This window comes from Lepus europaeus, chromosome 21, assembly GCF_033115175.1.
Source record: "Lepus europaeus isolate LE1 chromosome 21, mLepTim1.pri, whole genome shotgun sequence".
Lineage (NCBI taxonomy): Eukaryota > Metazoa > Chordata > Mammalia > Lagomorpha > Leporidae > Lepus > Lepus europaeus.
The window spans coordinates 59,412,696-59,434,279 of record NC_084847.1 but is presented as its reverse complement, the minus strand read 5'-3'; the positions used below and the strand labels follow the sequence as shown (position 1 = coordinate 59,434,279).

General features: G+C 65.8%; 1 protein-coding gene across 3 annotated transcripts in view; it reads right to left on the bottom strand.

Annotated features, from left to right (window-relative positions):
* MAD1L1 (mitotic arrest deficient 1 like 1) overlaps positions 1–21,584 on the bottom strand; it is a 312,783-nt gene that overhangs the window by 39,485 nt on the left and 251,714 nt on the right. For all 3 annotated transcript variants that reach the window (XM_062179870.1, XM_062179871.1, XM_062179872.1), the window contains one exon: positions 17,202–17,392. In XM_062179870.1, the coding sequence (XP_062035854.1) occupies positions 17,202–17,392 (191 nt within the window). The remainder of the gene's footprint in view (positions 1–17,201; positions 17,393–21,584) is intronic.

The following is a 21,584-nucleotide window of genomic DNA, read 5'->3' as shown; positions in this document are numbered from 1 at the left end:
AACCACTCGTGGGACCCAGTCCAGCTCAGGGCTGTGCTCCCCACTCCCAGCCTTCCCCACGCCTGCCCTCCTGGGTGCAGGGACCCCAGGCCTTCACAAGGACTGGCAGAGAGGCGATGCCCCCATCCCTGGTGTGTGAGGCGCGAAATGGGTCTCACCACTCCCGCGGAGGGGGAGCCAGGCCACCAACCCAGGGTGGGCTTCCCCTGACTGCTGTGCCCTGTGGTCTGCACCCCGTCCCCGTCTAAGGCAGGTGAGCGGGGAGTGGGGGGATACTTTGTCTCCTGAACTCTATTCCCAGGGTGGGCTTCCCCTGACTGCTGTGCCCTGTGGTCTGCACCCCGTCCCCGTCTAAGGCAGGTGAGCGGGGAGTGGGGGGATACTTTGTCCCCTGAACTCTATTCCCAGGGTGGGCTTGCCTGACTGCTGTGCCCTGTGGTCTGCACCCCGTCCCCGTCTAAGGCAGGTGAGCGGGGAGTGGGGGGATACTTTGTCCCCTGAACTCTATTCCCAGGGTGGGCTTCCCCTGATTGCTGTGCCCTGTGGTCTGCACCCCGTCCCTGTCCTAAGGCAGGTGAGCGGGGAGTGGGGGGACTTTGTCTCCTGAACTCTATTCCCAGGGTGGGCTTGCCTGACTGCTGTGCCCTGTGGTCTGCACCCCGTCCCTGTCCTAAGGCAGGTGAGCGGGGAGTGGGGGGATACTTTGTCTCCTGAACTCTATTCCCAGGGTGGGCTTGCCTGACTGCTGTGCCCTGTGGTCTGCACCCCGTCCCTGTCCTAAGGCAGGTGAGCGGGGAGTGGGGGGACTTTGTCTCCTGAACTCCATTCCCAGGGTGGGCTTCCCCTGACTGCTGTGCCCTGTGGTCTGCACCCCGTCCCTGTCCTAAGGCAGGTGAGCGGGGAGTGGGGGGACTTTGTCTCCTGAACTCTATTCCCAGGGTGGGCTTCCCCTGATTGCTGTGCCCTGTGGTCTGCACCCCGTCTCTGTCCTAAGGCAGGTGAGCGGGGAGTGGGGGGATACTTTGTCTCCTGAACTCCATTCCCAGGGTGGGCTTCCCCTGACTGCTGTGCCCTGTGGTCTGCACCCCGTCCCTGTCCTAAGGCAGGTGAGCGGGGAGTGGGGGGACTTTGTCTCCTGAACTCTATTCCCAGGGCACAGTGCCTCCCGTGCAGGTCACATGCTCACCGCTTGCCCTCCCGCTGGCCGCTGGCCACAGTCATCCCAGCGCCGGGTCTGGGCCCGCAGGCTTACAGCTTGTTTGTCATTTGTGTATTTGTCTGAGCAGCGTTTGTGGGCACCAGCAGTCCCCGCAGCAGGTTCAGAGCCCGGCAGATACCAGCGCAGGGAGCGCACAGGCTGCAGCCACACCCACGCCCACACCCAAGCCCCGGGCAGGGGCTCTGGACGGGAAAAGCGACCACCTGTCACCAACAGGACAGCAAGCGATTTAAACCGCACGAAACCCGGAGTCCCAGAAGAAAAAGAGGGGCGTAGCCAATGCCAAGAGGAACAACAGCCTGGACCCCAGACCCGGGAGACAGACCCCAGATCCCAGGGTCGCAGAGCGTCTGCAGCCCGGCACGCCCGTCTCCAGAACCCAGCAGAAGACAGCGAGCCAGGCAGAGCCTGGGACAGACGCGGGCGCTGTACCCCAAAACCCGTTAAAGACGAAGATGAAATAAAGACTCCTGGGCGGGGCGGCAGGCTCCGAGGGGAGGGCGAAGGCGCTGGCCCTGCGTCGGGGCAGCCGTCAGGGCACTGAAGCTGTGAAAGCCGGAGAGGAGACACAGAGATCTCCCGTCCGCTGCTCACTCCCCGGACGCCCCTGACAGCAGAGAGGTGTTGCTGCATCCCCGAACCCGAGAGGTGACGGACTCGCCACGGTAGACAGTAAGAGAAGGAAAAGCAGCACACGGATGTGAGGACAACGGGAAGGCGCCAGCTCGTTCACGGTGTCAGGTGATCAGTCCCACTCAGTGTCAGCCCGGGGCAGGGCCGGCCCGGCCACTTCTGTTCTTCCAGCAAGGCTGCTCTGCGACAGGCCAGGGTCGATCACCCATGTGACCGTCCAGCTGCCTGGACGCACACCAGCAGAGCTGAGAGGCTAGCTCCCGGGCTCCGGCATCCCGGCGCACTCCCGCACACAGAGCTCACTCACCTTCGTCCTCGCACCAACACCTACAGCACAGGAGGAGAGCGCGCCGCTCCATGCCAGCGCTGGAGAAAGCAGAACACCGAAAACTGCTACCGGGCCAAGGGCAGACAGAAGACTCCGGCAGACTTAAACCCAGGCGCACGCAATGACATCAAAGACAAAAAGCAGAGACTGAGACCAGATGAAGAGACAAGCTCGGAGTGGTGCGCTGGCCACAAAACATCTCATCTAGAACAGGCACAGGCAGGTGAAGGCAGACTGCAGTGGGCAGAGGCCGTGTGCTGCGGTGTTGGGCTGCCCGAGAGCCGGAGCAGCGGCCACAGAACTGGAGATGTGACGGCCCTAGGAACAGAGCTGAGCTACACAAGGGGGAAGCAAGGCCCGAGAGGCCTCCCCGCCTGAGCAGACAGACCCCCGAGACGCCTCCCCACCCAAGCAGACAGACCCCACCTGTCAGACACCCACAGAGCTCACACGCACGGGGCCTGCAGTCAACGGCGCAAGCCGCCCAGCATGGGTCAAGGAAACCAGGAGGCACCAGAGGCTGAGGCCCAACGGAGAGGAAACCTGCGTAGCAGAGTGTGACGCCTGCAGCTCTGTGCGGGGCGACCTGTGCGTTCCATGCTAAACCCCACAGCAGGAAGGCCTCACACTGGCTCCCCGAGGTGCTGCCCTAACAACTAAATGCAAAACTAGAGTGGGAGACAGAAACCGACACACAGCAGCGGGAGTCAACAGGAAACGCACACACAGCAGCGGGAGTCAACAGGAAACGCACACACAGCAGCAGAGGCCAACAGGAAACGCACACACAGCAGCGGGAGCCAACAGGAAACGCACACACAGCAGAGGTCAACAGGAAACGCACACACAGCAGAGGTCAACAGGAAACGCACACACAGCAGCAGAGGCCAACAGGAAACGCACACACAGCAGCAGAGGCCAACAGGAAACGCACACACAGCAGCAGAGGCCAACAGGAAACGCACACACAGCAGCAGAGGCCAACAGGAAACGCACACACAGCAGCAGAGGCCAACAGGAAACGCACACACAGCAGCGGGAGCCAACAGGAAACGCACACACAGCAGCGGGAGTCAACAGGAAACGCACACACAGCAGCAGAGGCCAACAGGAAACGCACACACAGCAGCGGGAGTCAACAGGAAACGCACACACAGCAGCGGGAGCCAACAGGAAACGCACACACAGCAGAGGTCAACAGGAAACGCACACACAGCAGCGGGAGTCAACAGGAAACGCACACACAGCAGCGGGAGCCAACAGGAAACGCACACACAGCAGCGGGAGCCAACAGGAAACGCACACACAGCAGCAGAGGCCAACAGGAAACGCACACACAGCAGCAGAGGCCAACAGGAAACGCACACACAGCAGCGGGAGTCAACAGGAAACGCACACACAGCAGCGGGAGCCAACAGGAAACGCACACACAGCAGAGGTCAACAGGAAACGCACACACAGCAGCGGGAGTCAACAGGAAACGCACACACAGCAGCGGGAGCCAACAGGAAACGCACACACAGCAGCGGGAGCCAACAGGAAACGCACACACAGCAGAGGTCAACAGGAAACGCACACACAGCAGCGGGAGTCAACAGGAAACGCACACACAGCAGCGGGAGCCAACAGGAAACGCACACACAGCAGCGGGAGCCAACAGGAAACGCACACACAGCAGCGGGAGCCAACAGGAAACGCACACACAGCAGCGGAGGCCAACAGGAAACGCACACACAGCAGCGGGAGTCAACAGGAAACGCACACACAGCAGCGGGAGCCAACAGGAAACGCACACACAGCAGAGGTCAACAGGAAACGCACACACAGCAGCGGGAGTCAACAGGAAACGCACACACAGCAGCGGGAGCCAACAGGAAACGCACACACAGCAGCGGGAGCCAACAGGAAACGCACACACAGCAGCAGAGGCCAACAAGAAACGCACACACAGCAGCGGGAGCCAACAGGAAACGCACACACAGCAGCGGGAGTCAACAGGAAACGCACACACAGCAGCGGAAGCCAACAGGAAACGCACACACAGCAGCGGGAGCCAACAGGAAACGCACACACAGCAGCGGGAGCCAACAGGAAACGCACACACAGCAGCGGGAGTCAACAGGAAACGCACACACAGCAGCAGGAGCCAACAGGCAATTTCCCAAAAGGTGGGGAAACTGACAGAGCTGCCAAGGGAAAGACTCCCGGCGTTGCCCAGGGCAGGGATCAAACACGGCACAGACCCTCCCGGTGGCCTCCGAGTGACTCCGCGTCCCCACCTCGACGCTGCGCACGCGGTGACGAGGGCCCGGCGGGGCACACGCTACCAAAACCGACAGCAGACACGGGAGACTTTGTCTGCTCAGGGAGCCGGGCTGCAGCCGGAGAAGCTCTGCACAGCCGGCATGGGCCCTGAGCTCCCCTGGGAGCTCTGCAGCAGCCGAGGGGACACTCCCCTCACACAGCCCCCAGGATACACGGAGGGGAGCACGCCCAGGTCATCTAGAAACTTTATTAGTGACTTTGACCTTCATCTGAGAGACGAGGGGGTGAGCGCACGCTCGTCACAAGGGTGGGGGTTGCTGAGGGTGGCCTGACCCCAACAGGGCTCCTGGTCACAGCCCTCGAAGCCGAATCTGCACACCCATGTTCCCCAGGAGGTGCCTGGTGAAGACTGGGTCAGGCAGGCTGAGCCGCTGGCAGGTCTGGGACGCCCAGGGCCTGGCTCCTCGGGGCCCCGGGAGCTGCCGGAGCGACCCTGCTGCAGGTCACCTGCACGCCCCGCTCCAGCCACCCTCTCCCCCAGCCGGCTCCGGCAGCCACCGTGGCCCTGGGCCCTGCACCAAACCTTAGCCGGGTGCTCGGGTGGGACACCAACTGTCACCTTAGCAAGAGACAGCAGCCGGCGGAAAGCACCGGGAGTCACACAGGCTGCACACAAGGGGTAGGCATCTGAGCTACCCCAGGGCCTGGGGAGGCAGGGCTGAGCCGGCCCTCACACACCCACGCAGGACCCTCTGCGCCAGCTGCCGCCCCGGCTCCCAGCATGGCCATGACGGCCTGGGGCCCTCACGAATGGAGCAGAGGAGCCCCTGGAGGCTGGTGCCGTGAAGCTGACGCCGGGAGGCCCCGGGGCAGCCCAGCCTGGCCGTCAGCCACGTTGTAACTGGTGCCTTGAGCCCCGGTTTGCCGAGGTCTAAGATGGAGACGGCGCCAGCAGCCCTGCTGCGTCCCAGGTTCAGGGTCGTGAACGGTGGCGAGGACGCCCCCCAGGCTGGGGTGGAAGCGTTCACACTGGCCTTACGCAGTGGGAGCACATTCGGGACGAGGCCAGTGCTGGGCTAACCCAGCCTCACCCCGCTAGGAAGCCAGCTCTGACAGCCACTCGCCGTGACGCCGGCTCCAACAGCGGACGGGGGCAGCACAGAGGCACGAGACGAGCATCCCACAGCCAGCCAGCGGGCCCGTTAGGGCACACCCCGACAGCACCATGCCACCTCGCAGTACCCGGACAGTGGCTCCGGAGGCAGGACGCACAGGGCGCCCGACCAGGAGCCACGTAGGTGCCTGAACGCTTACTCTGCACTTGGTCACACTCTGGGGCATTCGCTACTTTCATAACCAGGAAGCCACAGACGTCAGTAACTGTCTGACTGACGGAGCAAGGAGGGGAGTCGCGCCTGGCCGGCAGCGTGCCCAGGCACCTGCAGGGCCACAGGCAGACGAGGGAGGGCTCAGTCACCGTGAGCCCCTCCCCTTGAGCCGGAAGCTGTACTCCTCCTCCTCCTCTTCCCTCCCCCACCCCCGTGAGAACCCCTTGTTCACTTGTCACTTTCTTCACCACTCTCCAGCTGAGTTCTCGCTGCTCGCGGGGTAAACAGCCACCCAGCCTGGCGCAGGTCCCAGCCCTGCCACTCCACAGACCACGCTCCCCTGGCAGCCCTGGGGCTCAGCCCTCCCGCCCCGCCTCTCTTGTTCTGAGCATGCTCAGGACGCCCCCTCCTGCTGTGGACAGTGAAGCCAGCCTCTCTGCTGTGCTGCGTGGGTCACCTGCTCCAGCCCTGCTCTGGTTCTCCTCGGCCAAGGTATCACCTCCCGGGTGGGGACCGGCCCTTACCACCTGCAATCCCACTGGCAGCCGGCAAGCCTCTCCTCTCCTGAGCCGTCCTCGGCCCCGCCCCCTCTCACCCCTCGCACAAATCCCCGAAGACAGCACTCTGCCTGGGAGCTACCCCCTGCCGTGGCCTCTCACACCGGGCAGCGTGCCGTGAGGAGGGACAGCCCAACAGCTTCTCGGGTTCCAGGCTGTGGACGCGGTGCAGACAACACCACGTGGAACCCAGGAACCCACACAGGCACTCCTGGCGCCTCACAAGACCTCATGGCTACAGCGGGAGATGGGGAACCTGCGAACGGCCTCCCGCCCCACCTCAGCCCTGCACCTCTCGGGGCTGCCGAGGTGGCTCCAGCCAAGTCCAACACAGGGAGTGGTGCTGGCCAGGCTGGGCAGGGCAGCGAGGAGGCCGCACTGGGGACACGATCTGGCTCCAGTGGCTGCGGGGACCCAGGGTCCCTTCCCATGGCCGGGGACACAGCCCCCGGGGAGCCTGTCACTCAGGTCCTCGTGGGCCGGGACCCCTTCCCGAGGCCGGGGACACAGCCCCCGGGGAGCCTGTCACTCAGGTCCTCGTGGGCCGGGACCCCTTCCCGAGGCCGGGGACACAGCCCCCGGGGAGCCTGTCACTCAGGTCCTCGTGGGCCGGGACCCCTTCCCGAGGCCGGGGACACAGCCCCCGGGGAGCCTGTCACTCTGGTCCTCGTGGGCCGGGACCCCTTCCCGAGGCCGGGGACACAGCCCCCGGGGAGCCTGTCACTCTGGTCCTCATGGGCCGGGACCCCTTCCCGAGGCCGGGGACACAGCCCCCGGGGAGCCTGTCACTCTGGTCCTCGTGGGCCGGGACCCCTTCCCGAGGCCGGGGACACAGCCTCCGGGGAGCCTGTCACTCTGGTCCTCATGGGCTGGGAACCGCGGCTGTTTTGCTCTGCTCACACATCTGAATGGACAGCCAGGGGCCCACGCCCTCCAGCTGCGGCCTCCCAGGACACTAGTGTGTTCTGAGCCCCCAGTCACGGCATCAGCCAGCACTCAGGAACCCCCAGCCCCGTCCGACTTCACCTGCAGCACCAGGAACAGGGCAGCCCCCCCGGCCTGCTGCCCCTCAGCCGCCATGCATGCTCGGGCCCAGGCCCTCCTGCAGGCCCACGGTGCGGCGGCCAGGGCCCCTGGTCCTACGTGCCGGCGACTAAGGGGAGCCACCTGCGTTCATCCAGGGACACACACCTGCAAGGTGACTTGGTCTCCCAGTGGTCCACACCCTCAGCTCTGTGGCGGGGGCAGGGCGGGGAGGGGAGGGCCTCACCACTCTGGCTCCAGCTGGCCCCCCTCTGGACACGAACGTCCCCACGTGTGGACACAGCAATCCTCTTCAGGGACGCTCCCTTCCCGAGCTCCACGGGGGGCTGCCTCCGCACACCCACAGCCTCCCTTTCTTGGTCTGTCCCCCAAAAGCCACTGCCCCGACTCTGCCAGGGCGGAAGGAGGGGAGGCTTAGCCAGGCTTTGGGGTGCAGAGCCGGGTGGTGCAGGCAGGTGAAGTGCAGGGCCGGGCTGCTGGTGCCATGGGGTCGGACCTAGAAGGGTGGGCTCCGGCGGGCCTGTGGCAATGGAGCCAACACACAGCGGTGGGCAGCGCTCCCGCCTCCTGAGGGGTCCCGCGGGGCACACGTCCCCGCCTGCTCGACCCTCCCTAGCTTTGTCCCTCCCACCTGTCCCAATCACCTGAACTCTACTGGCAAAGAGCTGCTGCCATGGCAACCCCACAGCACTACACACCCGGCACAGTGGCTCCAGGCCCAGGTCCGCTGGCACACAGGCGCCAGGGCTTCTCAGCCTGGCTCAGGGCTCCTCTCTGCCTCCGGCCCGGCCCCTGGGCGTAGCCACTGCCCAAGCTCCCCTCAGCAGCTGTTCCCTCCAGTGGAGGACCACCGGGGGTACAGGGTGAGGGGCCCCTGCCCTGTCCACGGGGCTGTCCCACCTCACCAGCCCTGGCAGGCCTGGAGCGTCCTGGGGTAGAGTTTACCTCTGGGCACAGGGTGGCCTGGACCACACAGGACTGAAGGGGTGCGACCTCCACGAGCAGCCATTCTCCCCCAAACCTGGGGTCCCCGAGTCCCATCCGTACCAAGGTAGACGGTCGGCAAATTTGCCTGCCTATTTACAAGGCCACGGTGAAGGTCACAGCCACGCTCGGGGCAGCAGAGCCCACATGTCGTGGGGCGTGTAAGCCCTGTGCAAATCCCAGGCTGTGTCAACACGCCTGCGGCTGGCGGGCGCGTCCTGGGTTGCGGGTCTGCACTTCCTGGCAAGGCTGGGTCCTGCACAGACACAGGGCCCTCCCAGGGGAGCAGGTGAGGGCAAGGCCACGGAGGAGGCCCAGCCTGAGCCTCGGGCCCTGCTCCACTCCTTGTGTCCACCGCCCTGTTCACTGGGCTGTTGGCTGTGTGCCGACAGGCAGGGACCCGCTGCACAGCAGGACGGGCACTGGCCCAGGCGGTGCCGGCCCAGCCCCTGCTGCTCCCAGGCCACTTGTCCCTGGGCTGTGTGGGGCCCAGAACCTAGCAACAGGCCCCACTCAGGCAGGGAAAAGTCCCCGCAGTTTCTCTTGCGTTAATTCTGCCTGCGTGTGCCCTGGGGAGCAGCGACCACCTGGTGAGGGCCTGCTCCTCTCGCCAGGCTCTGCACACACCGGGGAATCGCCAGACCACGGGGCTCCCGCCAGGCCCTCGTGGGAGCTCAGCTATCGGTGCACACACGTGTGTGTGAGGCCGTGCAAGGCCCAGGGCAGGGGTGAGGGAGGGAAGCTGCTCGCCGTCCCGGGGCCCTCGTGGCTCCTCAGCCACACACTGACCGTGGGGCCTCTGGACACGAGGGCAGGAGCACCGACACATAACCACAGACTCCACGTGGAGGAGCTGGCTGTGGAGGCCAGGGCCCACGGCAGGACAGGGAGGGAGACTTCCACACCACCACGGCCCTGGCCTGGCCAGCAGAGCCCCTTCCACCACCTCGCACCAAGGCCTCTGAAAGCCACTGCCCTTTAGCAAACACTCACCCACCGCTGCCTCCGGGCCCCGTGCCACACACTGCGGAGGCCAAGGGGACGCGTCTCAGGCTAGCACGCTCATGCGGGATGAGTGCTGGGACAGCCCGGGGCAGACGTGGGCGAGAGGTCACCCTGGGCAGGTCTACAGGGCTCACCTCATCCAGCCACCTCACCGGCTTCCCTGCCCCTGGGATCTGCTGCCTGCACAGGACCCCAGGCCGGGCCCACCACGAGGCCACCCCCTTGCCCCAAGGAGGTGGCAGGCCCCGGGAGCGCCTTGCCCAAGGGGAGCAGCCAGCACACGCTCTTGCTTGCTCCTGCAGCAGCCCAGAGAGTGGTGCAGGAGGGCGTGGCCTCCCCATGTTCACACAGCCCGGGTCGCTGCTGGGCTCACTTATCCCAAACTGGGTGGGCCGAGCGGCACGGGCTCCCTGGGCTGAGGTCACAGGGCAGCTCAGCATCACGCTCTCTGCAGGCACTGGGCAGACCTGCTCCCTGCCCCTCCAGGCGCTGACCGAATCCTGCCTCTGTCAGTGGAGGCCGCCACCTTCCCGGGGTGGACGCAGGGGACGGGTCCCTCCCACGTGGACTCCTCTCCCCGCACTGGGTTGAGTTCTAGCCCCTAATGAGACCCCAGAGTCTGACTTGGGCTGGGCTCAGGCCCAGGCTGTCTCCACTCTCCAGGTGCACAGCACGGGGTCCCCCTGGACTCCCTGGAGAAATGCAATCACAGGCCACTTTGTGCTGAGAACCGAGGCAGGCCGGACACGCTGGGGCCAGCCCTGCAGCTGCAGGAGGCTGCCGCCACGTTCCTGCTTCTCCCACGGAGGCGAGCGGTGCCCACCCCTAGGACCTGCCGTCTGTGAGCTGGCAGACCCTGGTCCCCCAGGCTCTTGGTGCCACCAGGGAGACAGAGGGCGGCAGTGTCCCCAGCAAGGTACATTCTGGTGAGGACGGGCGCTGGGCTATTTCTGCTCCCTCCATGCCTGCCAGCCATGCAGCTCAGACGTGCTGGTCACATGTTGAACCTTGCACTCCCCTCAGACACGTGGGGGGAAGGCCCCTTAGCCCCCACCTGTGTTCCCCAGCTTCAGGCCCACAGGGCAGGCGTGTGCAGTGGGCAGGCGTGCACATGGGAGGACGAGCAGGCGTGTGCAGTGGGAGGAGGAGGTGTGTGCAGTGGGAGGAGGAGCAGGTGTGTGCAGTGGGAGGAGGAGGAGGTGTGTGCAGTGGGCAGGTGTGCACGTGGGAGGAGCAGGAGGTGTGTGCAGTGGGCAGGTGTGCACGTGGGAGGAGGAGGAGGTGTGTGCAGTGGGCAGGCGTGCACGTGGGAGGAGGAGGTGTGTGTAGTGGGCAGAGGTGCACGTGGGAGGAGCAGGCGTGTGCAGTGGGAGGAGCAGGCGTGTGCAGTGGGAGGAGGAGCAGGCATGAGTAGTGGGCAGGCGTGCACATGGGAGGAGGAGCAGGCGTGTGCAGTGGGAGGAGGAGGTGTGTGCAGTGGGAGGAGGAGCAGGTGTGTGCAGTGGGAGGACGAGCAGGCGTGTGCAGTGGGCAGGTGTGCACGTGGGAGGAGGAGGAGGTGTGTGCAGTGGGCAGAGGTGCACGTGGGAGGAGCAGGCGTGTGCAGTGGGAGGAGCAGGCGTGTGCAGTGGGAGGAGGAGCAGGCATGAGTAGTGGGCAGGCGTGCACATGGGAGGAGGAGCAGGCGTGTGCAGTGGGAGGAGGAGGTGTGTGCAGTGGGAGGAGGAGCAGGTGTGTGCAGTGGGAGGACGAGCAGGCGTGTGCAGTGGGCAGGTGTGCACGTGGGAGGACGAGCAGGCGTGTGCAGTGGGCAGAGGTGCACGTGGGAGGAGGAGGTGTGTGCAGTGGGCAGAGGTGCACGTGGGAGGACGAGCAGGCGTGTGCAGTGGGCAGGCGTGGCCTTGGGCATGGTGGGAGTCCTCGGGAGTCGGGCCACCCTGAGGTCCTCCCTGTACGTGCCTCCTGTGAGTGGGGACACGGGTCTGGAACTCGTCCCCGCCGTGCTGCTTCACAGGACAGGGTCCAGGACTCGTGGCCACTGCCAGCTCCCAGCGCCCCTGACCGCCCAGGGTCTAGAATTCTCTGCCTCTCTGGCCCTTCCCGGGCCGTCTGCTCCTCGCGGCCTGGTTTCCTGTGCCAAGCAGGGTCTGCTTCAGGCCCCTGCCCTCTGCCGGCCCGCTCTTTTCCCCGCTGAGTAATAGCCCATCCCCCGGGCTCCCGCAGCGTTCTCCGGGCTCGTTCACGCGCAGCTTGGCCGATTACGAGTAAAACTGCTGTGAACAACCTAGCGTTTTATGAAAACCATTTGAAAGTATAGAATCTTCTCAGCGCCTGGGCCGCCAGGAAGCAGGCTCCAGCGGGCTCCAGCAGGCTGTGCCGCCCAGCCCCCATGACCCTGTCACCCGGATGTTCCCAGCTTCTGTCTCCCTGTGTCTGGATCTGGTCACTCTCACATGCACTGAGACACAGCCCTGTGAGGGGAGGCGAGGGCGGCCCTGGGGGCGGTGAGGGTGGCCCTGGGGGGGAGGCGGGGATGCGAGGGGGGCCCCCGGAGCTGGGGGTGAAGGTGGCCCTGGGTGGGGAGGCAAGGATGAGGGGGGGCCCAGGGGGAGAGGCGAGGGGAGCCCTGGGCTGGGTGGTGGGGAGGTGAGGGGGACCCTGGGCAGAGAGGCGGGGAGGCGAGGGCAGCCCTGCAGGTGCCCGAAGCTGGAGGTCCCCCAGAAGCACTCGCGTGCCCGCCGGTGCCCTTGGCCTAGTTCTCCACTTCTTACAGTCCTCTCACCGCTGAGACAGCGCCTCTTCCTGGGGCCCCAGAGGCTGGAAGGGAGTGAGCCTGGTGCTCGGCAGGCCAGGGCAGGTGGAGACCGGGGCCCCTCTGTCCCCCGGAAGGAAGGACGCCAGGCCCCTGCTGGGGCAGCTGGAGCTGAGATTTCTGCCTGCCCCCACACGGCAGAGCCAGGGCAGCCGTGCAGCGCCCACGCGGCAACACACGGTAGCTCCAGGCCGGGCCAGGCGCTGTTTTCTCCTTGAGCCGAGCGAGGCGGGACGCTCTGCGAACCCTCAATTATCCCAGCGCACGTCGGCAGAACCCGCTCAACTGGAAACAGCACAGCTATTTCTAACTCCACCTTCACCTCCTTCCGGCCTGGAAAATTGTTCTGGGAAAACGAAATCAATGCGAGAAGCCTCGGGGCTCTCACCTTCCCCAGTCTGACGTAGCACCCGCGGCCAGAGCGCACGGGTGCCGGCCCTAGCCCCTGCGCCCGGGCAGTGCTGTCGGCCTCTCCTTCCTCCCTGGCCCGCCCCCATCCCCAGCTGTCTGCCCGTCTGTCCAGCAGCTCGCTCTCCACAAGCCAGGCTCTGAACTGCTAAGCTGAGTTCCAGAGGACGACGTGGACGACGGGGTCGGGGCAGTGCCAGCTCTGGTCACCTGGCTGGACAGTGCCCACTGTCCTCGGAGGCCCCTGGTGCAGACTCCCCCGAGGGGCGTCCGAGGAGGGCAGAGCAGACGGAGCTCAGGGAGGGGCCTGGGCACACGCCGAGAGGAGCAGACAGAGGTGCCCGCGGTCCGGGGCAGGCCTCTCCGACACGTGGTCATGGGCAGAGGCGCCCAGGAGCTCTGTGGCACGCAGCTGCCACCTGCTCTTATACACCTGCGGGGACAGCCTCGCCCCACCCATTGGCTCCCTGAGTGGGACACAGGCTGCCCACTCCCTGAAGCAGAGAATGTTCTGGAAGCCATAGCAACACAGCCTCTACCGCAACAAACCCTCCACACGACACAGCTCCCACCACGACACCCCCTCCACACGACACGGTACCCACCACGACACCCCCTCCACAGGACATGGCCCCCACCACGACAACCCCTCCACAAGACATGGTACCCACCGGGACATCCGCTCCACATGACACGGCCCCCACCGTGACACCCCCTCCACACGACACGGTACCCACCACGACACCCCCTCCACACGACACGGCCCCCACCACGACACCCCCTCCACACGACACGGTACCCACCGTGACACCCCCTCCACACGACACGGTACCCACTGGGACACCCCCTCCACACGACACGGTACCCACTGGGACACCCCCTCCACACGACACGGTACCCACCACGACACCCCCTCCACACAACACGGTACCCACCACGACACCCCCTCCACAGGACATGGCCCCCACCACGACACCCCCTCCACATGACACGGTACCCACCGGGACACCCCCTCCACATGACACGGCCCCCACCACGACACCCCCTCCATATGACACGGCGCCCATGACACTCCCTCCACAGGACACAGAACCCACTGTGACACCCCCTCCACATGACACGGTCCCTACCACAACACCCCCATCATGTGACACGGGCCCCACTGGACACCCCCTCCATGATCCATGGCCCCCACAGGGCCAGCCTAAGTCGCCTGGTGCCTGTGCACTCCTGTGACTGTTGAAGTCAGAGTTCTGGGCCTGCACTGGGCAGCAGTGGGACGGGGCTACCCGCCCCTGCCGCCATCACCACGGCCAAGCTCGTGAGCGCCCCCGGCAGAGGCTGGGGCTACCCGTCCCAGCCGCCATCACCACGGCCAAGCTCGTGAGCACCCCCGGCAGAGGCTGGGGCTACCCGCCCCTGCCGCCATCACCACGGCCAAGCTCGTGAGCGCCCCCTGCAGAGGCTGCTGAGCCTGGGCGGCCGCAGTTGACCTGCACGGCGCCCTGCAGAACCTCCAAGTGCACCCTGGGTCTGCCCGGCAGCGGGCTCTCCTGGTGGTGGGCGCGGAGTTGAGCCGGGGACGGAAGGGACAGGTGTGCCCTATCCCACCACGTCAGCGAGTGACGCAGCACCGAGTGTGGGCAGCGTGGCTGGGGTGGTGGCTGGCGCTCCCTCCCCGCGCCGTGCAGGCAGGAGCAGCAGAGGGGTGGGTGTAGGCGGGCCTGGGAGGAGACCGGCTGCGGTGGGGGCCGTGGGGGCCGTGGGGCCTCGTGCAGCGCCTGCCCACTGCATGCGCCTTCACCCCCACCCAGGGCCGCCCTCGCCTCCCTGCCCAGGTCCTCCTTCAGATTCCACGGACGGCAGCCTCAGCCAAAGGCCACGCGAGAACCCGGAGGAAACCTCCACGGATAGGACGAGCAGCGACATCTCTATCTAAAGCCACGTTGTTTACGGTGCACTGAGCGCCCGGGAGCGACCACGGTGTCCACGGTGCACTGAGCGCCCGGGAGCGACCACAGTGTCCACGGTGCACTGAGTGCCTGGGAGTGACCACAGCGTCCACGGTGCACTGAGCGCCCGGGAGCGACCACGGTGTCCACGGTGCACTGAGCGCCTGGGAGCGACCACGGTGTCCAGGGTGCACTGAGCGCCTGGGAGTGACCACAGCGTCCACGGTGCACTGAGAGCCCGAGAGAGACCACAGCGTCCACGGTGCACTGAGCGCCCAGGAGCAACCACGGTGTCCACGGTGCACTGAGCGCCCGGGAGCGACCACGGTGTCCACGGTGCACTGAGCGCCCAGGAGCGACCACGGCATCCATGGTGCACTGAGAGCCCGGGAGCAACCACGGCATCCACAGTGCACTGAGCGCCCAAGAGCAACCACGGTGCCAAGCGATGCACTGAGCGCCTGGGAGTGACCCTGAGTGACCACAGCGTCCACGGTGCACTGAACGCCTGGGAGTGACCACGGTGTCCACGGTGCACTGAATGCCTGGAAGTGACCCTGAGAGGCCACGGTGTTTATGGTGCACTGAGCTCCTGGGAGTGGCCACGGTGTCCACGGTGCACTGAATGCCTGGAAGTGACCCTGAGAGGCCACGGTGTTTATGGTGCACTGAGCTCCTGGGAGTGACCACGGCGTCCACGGTGCACTGAGCGCCCAAGAGCGACCACGTTGCCAAGTGGTGCACTGAGCGCCTGGGAGCGACCCTGAGCGACCACAGCGTCCACGGTGCACTGAGCGCCCAGGAGCGACCATGGTGTCCACGGTGCACTGAGTGCCCGGGAGTGACCACGGCGTCCACGGTGCACTGAGCGCCTGGGAGTGACCCTGAGTGGCCACGGTGTTTATGGTGCACTAAGCCCCTGGGAGTGACCATGGTGTCCACGATGCAATGAGCCCCTGGGAGTGACCACGGCGTCCACGGTGCACTGAGCCCCTGGGAGTGACCACTGCGTTTACAGTGCACTGAGCGCCCGGGAGTGACCACGGCGTCCATGGTGCACTGAGCGCCCGGGAACGACCACGGTGTCCACGGTGCACTGAGCGTCCGGGAACGACCACGGTGTCCATGGTGTACTGAGCGCCCGGGAACGACCACGGTGTCCATGGTGCACTGAGCGCCCGGGAACGACCACGGTGTCCATGGTGCACTGAGCACCTGGGAGCGACCCTGAGCGGCCACGGTGCACTGAGCGCCTGGGAGCGACCCTGAATTACGCACACGTGTACACAATTACACAGGAGCAGAACTCGCTCCCAGCAGCTCATCTTCAGCGCCGTGCGTTTGGACACTCACTCAGTCAGAAGTTTGACTATCTCGGCAAAGTGTAAACACATGGAGGTGACGGACAGGTCTGGCCACCCCCCGACGGACGCTGTGTAGCCCCAGAGGCCAGAGATGCAGCTGAGGCCACGGAGGGGGAGAGCGGTGCCGATGGACAGCAGCGAGGGGAGGGCGGGCCACGAGGCCCTGGGGGCACACCAAGCAGGCAATGCTTCCTTTGCCGGCCAGTTCTGCTTGGACACACAGGCTCCCTGGGGATAGCTTCTCACAAGAATCAGAGCAGGCTCTCAGTTTTTGTGCGGCGGTGACACGAGGTAGGGGGCACGTGGCCTACATGACCAGCCAGACCTCAGCAGTCCCAGCAGGGTGGGCCTCCATCTGTCCTGACTGCCGCAGCCACGAACTGCACAACTCTGCCTGAGCAGCGGGTGCCACGCCGCGACCACGTGCCACACCGGGACCACGTGCCACGCAAGGACCACACCCCATACCAGGACCACATGCCACGTCAGGACAAAGCCACGCCAGGACCACAGGCCACATGGAGACCACAGCACCACAGCACATTGGGGCCATGCGCCACGCCGAGACCACAGCACCACTTTTGTGACTGGGGGGGGGTAAGATCACTGGGACAGTGAGGGACAAACTCATTCACCCAGATTTCCAGCTGCTGGACGTCTGTGCGGGGCCACCCCTTCCACACGCCCACGGCAGGAACATGTACTTTCCCTGGAAGCTGTTCCCTGGGAGGCTCTTTTCCCCAACTGTCCCAGCCTGGAAGCATGGAGGTTGCCCCCAACCCCAGCCACAAGCTGCGCCAGCTGTACCAGGTTGTGTTGCTCTGAGCCAGCACCAGGGCCCTGCTTGGGGAGCCCCCGTCCCTGCCCCCTCACAGACCTGCACTGTGCCCAGGGCTCTCCCAGGGGAGAAGTCCCTGCCCTCAGCCACAGCATGCCGGGAACTCCCGCCAACGCAGTACACGCTGCTTTGCTGCCACTGCCGCCCATTTCTTCCTCGTCTCCATCCCTCACACTGAGCCCTGGCGAGGCCACCCTGAAGGTGCCCGGCTCACCCCTGCATCCCCGCCAGCGCTGCTGCCTCTGCACAAACCACCCCGTGCCTGGCGCCCGAACTCCTGACTCAGAGCCCAGGCGGCCACAGGCAGAGGCCAGACACAAAGACAGGGCGCGGGGGCGGGGTGGCAGCCCTCGCCTGGGGGCCCGGGGCTGAGCAGGCAGAGGCGGCCCGGAGCCCCCGAGCCACTGCAGCCGGATGTGCGGGGGTTCCATCTCGCCCCCGGGGCGGGGGGTGCGGTGGCCTACCTTGAAGATGAGGCAGTCGGCCTTGCGCTCGGCGTACTGGGACGTCAGCCGGTACTGGTTCTCCGTGGTGATGTCAATCTGGTAGCCGGTGAGTGTGTAGCAGGCCTTGCGGAACTCCTGGATCTTGCTCTGGAAGACCTCCTTGAGCCGCTGGTTCTTCAGCTGGGCGCTCTCCACCTGCTTGCGCAGCTCTGTGGGGGAGAGCAGGGGGGGGTCAGCTCACGGCTGACCAGGAGACCCACGACCAGCCCAGCCTCTGCTGCCGTCCAAAGTAGGACACTGGCAACGTGAACAGCTCCCGGTGGTCCTGCCCTGCACCTGGGATACGTGAGGGGTCCCCTCCCGAGTGAGGCATCCTACTACCCAGACGGCCTACCGCAGCCCAGCCCGTCGGCAGAGGGGCCACACGGCAGCCGTCCACCGTGGGCCATGGCCGCCTGGGCCTGTGGGCCACAGCCAGGAGCCCGTCGGTCAGGATGAGGGCTCCCAGCTCTGGCCGAGCTGAGGAATCGGACCACAAGGTCTAAAGGTTAACCAGCAGCTCTGGCCCCGCCGTCCTCCTGAGCGTCCCTCAGCTCACAGCGCCCTGGAGACGGAGCCCTCCGTAGGACACAGGCCGAGGGCAGACACTCCGAGAGCCCAGGTCTGCTGGGCTGCGACCTGCCGCCTCGCCCACGGCTCTGGCACCCCGCAGACACACAGTACACACACAGCCCCGCCTTGGAGGAGGAAACTGCCCCGCTGCTGCCCTTCAGAGCAGGCCCAGGCCCGCGCAGGCCGGTGGCACCACCATGGCACAGCTCTGAAACACGCGACAAGGACGGCGGGGGCCCAACAGGCAGAGGGCGTCCCACAGGGGCCACGGCCTCTCCCAGGCGAGGGGCCCTGACCCCAGCCCGCCTGGCGGAGGGGCGGAGGGCGCCCTCGGGAAGCCGCGCACTTCCTCTGGAGCACAAACACTCCCGTTCCCAGTCCCCGGCCGCCACCCTCGCCACTCAGGCCTTACATAAACCCCAATGAATAATTCACACAGTGGCAGGGAGCCACTCAATAAAAGATGGGGCTCCTGCTGAAGCCGCCACTGCCTCCTCGCCCGTGAGAGCCGGCAGCCCAGGCTGACTGGGCTCTGTGGCCCCAGCCGCTGGGCACTGGGCTTGGCCCTCTCCAGGGCCTGGGAGGCACTGCAGGCTGCTCCCACGCCTGGCCCACTGGCAACGGCGAGTGCACAGATGGGGCCATGGCGCGGCCAACCCTGACAGGGTTTGCCAAGGGTCATGGCTTGGGCCCTGGGGCTCAGCCACCAGGCACACGGCTGAGGCCACTGCGCTGTGTGAGGGCAGTGCCAAGCCCCTGGGCTAAAGCAGCCCCATCTCCAGGGAATCCCTCTCCCCCCAGTGCCACGCAGCTAGCCCAGGCCCACGTCCATGCTCCCTATGGAGGTTTCTGAGGTCCAGCCTCAGCCTAGCATCGTTCCCCATCACCTGCCTTTCCTGCCCGTGAGCCCCAAATTCCACCCACATTGGCCAGGCGAGCTGTGTGTTAACTGCTCGGAAAACCTCTACGTGGCCATTGCCGCCCCCCGCTGACACCACAGCCCTACTCTGCACCCTCCCCACCCCCACATGGCCACACTGCCCCACCCCCCACTGGCACCACAGCCCTGCTCTGTGCCTTCGACACTCCTTCAACCTCCGAGTGGACACACTACCTCCCTGTCCCCCACCAGCACCACGGTCCTGCTCTGGCCTAGTGGCTTCAACACCCCCAGGCTGCCTGTCTCAGCCCAAGGCCCTGCCCAGCCGAGGGTGTGTGCAGGCAGGGGAGGGCCCGCTGGCCGGGGCTATGTCTGGGGAGGCTGTGGTCAGCTCCGCTCCACCCCTCACATTAGCTCAACTCTCGGGGAAGCACATGGAACCATCTAGACACACAGCTGCAATGGCAAACAGGGCTGTCAGGGTGGGGGTGGGGGCACTCGCGAGCAGAGAGCAGGGGTGGGGGTGGGGGCAGAGTAGGGGTCGGGGTGGGGGGCACTAGCCCACGGCTGCCCACGGTGCTCACAGAGTCCGGATCCCAAGCACCTACTTTCTTGTTTTCTTTCCCACCGACGGCTCTCTGATGGGGGCGCCAGTCTGTGGACCAGGAGGCCCCCACGCTAGTTCCCAGCCAGAGCTTGGACAAGACGTGCCGAGCATCCCCGATGGCCGCAGAGGAGGGAACCCAACCAGGGCTGTGCCCGGAGGCCTCCCCCGTGCAGACGCCCCAGCAGGCACTGAGGCACTGGGCTGCTTGGGCTGGAGATAAAATATTCATCTCCTGCAAACTTCTCAACTACTCCAGTTTTACATTTTAAAATATTTAATAATTGGGCATCAAATATTCATGTGACTTTAGTAGCGACCGTGGACAGGCACGCGGTGGCTGTGGATGGCAGGTCTCACATCCCAGGCGTGGCCACCAAAGGGCACAGGGAGGGCCCCTGGGGGTGGTGTGCTTGAGGCTGAGCCTGCCCAAGAGGGCCAGCAGTGCCTTGCCCAGCTCTGCCTGCCCATGCCAAACCCAAACTCCAGTGGACGCAACCAAGGCACTGGACAGTGTGAGACCCAAGGGTGCCTGCGCCGGCCGGGCTGCCTTCAAGGCCCTCTTCTTGCAGACTCCTGCTCCCTGCACAGCGCCGGGGAGACAGCCTTCCCAGATGGGGGCCCAGCGACAGGTGGGTGGCGCACCAGCACCCAGGAGCGGGGCTCCTGCTGGCCTAGGGGCACGCAGTCCTTTCGACTCTGCCAGTGCCAGAGGCCCTGGGAGCCCGGGTTCCCCTGCTGGGCCAGAAATTGCACGTTTTAACCCAGAGAGGAGGTGCCGCGTGCCCGCCGCCGGGGAAGCGCCGCGTGGCTTTCAACCAGGGCATCTCTGTGTGATTACCGGCTCACGCCAGCAAGCAGCCTGTCACCGTGCAGACAGCTAAAAAGACACCAGCAATTACAGCCCCAGATGACGGGGCGGGAGCGTCCCGGGTGACAGGCGGGGGCTGGGATCACACATGCAGGAGGGCGCCTTCCCCTCCCCCACCCCCACAGCCCCCAGCGCTGGCTCGCAGGCGGAGGAGGAGGGCCGCGGCCCCTGCCTAGGGCGGGAGGAAGGCTCTGCCAGCCGCCGCGTGTCCCACAGAACCTGTCTGGTTCCTGCGGATTCACAGCCCACCCTGGACACCCGGTGCACTCCAGGGACGTGGGGGCCTCCAGGTGGCCACAGCTTGGCGTGAGTGTGTGCCTTCCACCACGGCAAACTTCTGGGCCGAGCCCGACGTGGCCACCCCCACACGCCTTCCCTCGGGACTTCCTGACCAGCCCACACGCCTTCCCTCGGGACTTCCTGATCAACCCACACTTCTGTGCCCAGTCCGGGACCTCCTGACCAACCCACATGGCTGTGCCCGGTCCGTGCCTGACAGGAGCGTGTGCCTGCCCAGAGTGGTAGCCTGCACGTGGTAGCCCCCGCTGCGAATCAAGGACTGGGCTGAACCCATCCAGTCCACACCGGCACACAGGCCTCGGGTATGAGAGCACGGGGACCCTTTCTCCCGACTGGGCCAGTCTGGGACGGCAGTCAGGTGCCGGCAGCTCCAGCTGACCCCACCACGGACGGGCAGTGAGCTGCACCAGGGGTGGGGGCCACGACACTGTCCCTGAGGGCGAGCACTGACCACGTGTTTTGGTGGCGTTTATGCCTCCTCCCAGCCTGGCCGAGTGGACAAGGGGCAGGTGTCTGACCCAGCGAGGCCAGCTTGAGCTGGATAGGAAGTGGGTGGTGTCTCGGCCCGAGATACACAGAACACATCAGCTTCTGTGTCGTGAGACTGGGCTGGGACACTGGCAGGTGGCGGCCACGCAGCAGGGCAGGCTCAGGCTCAGGCTCAGGCTCGCCAGGCGAGGCAGGGCAAGCACAGCACAGAGGAGGCAGCAGCTGTGCCAGGAAGATGCGACCAGAGCCCAGGGCCCCGTGGCTGCTGCCCCGCTCCCAGGAGTCTTGGCGCCAGGAGTCTCGGCGCCATTCCCTGCTGCGGCGCTCACACCGCCAGGGGCTCTGAGCCGGGCATGTGGTCCCTCCTGGGCCATGTCCACCCTCTGACCACAGGCCTCTGGGAGGGGGTGTCATTCTTGGGCCAGATGAGCAAAGGGGTCTCGGGACCCCAAGAGACCCCCTGTGTCCAGGCTGGGGTCACCTTTGCTGGAGGAAGCCACGTGCCACAGCCGCAGGGAGGTGATGGAGCATCCGCGGCGCACCCCAGGCTGCCCAGCGCGGGGCATCCACAGGATTCATCCTGTCCTAGAAGCACACACCTCAGCCTCTGGTGAGGGTCAGCGGTGTCCCCAAAGCCTGACCCCT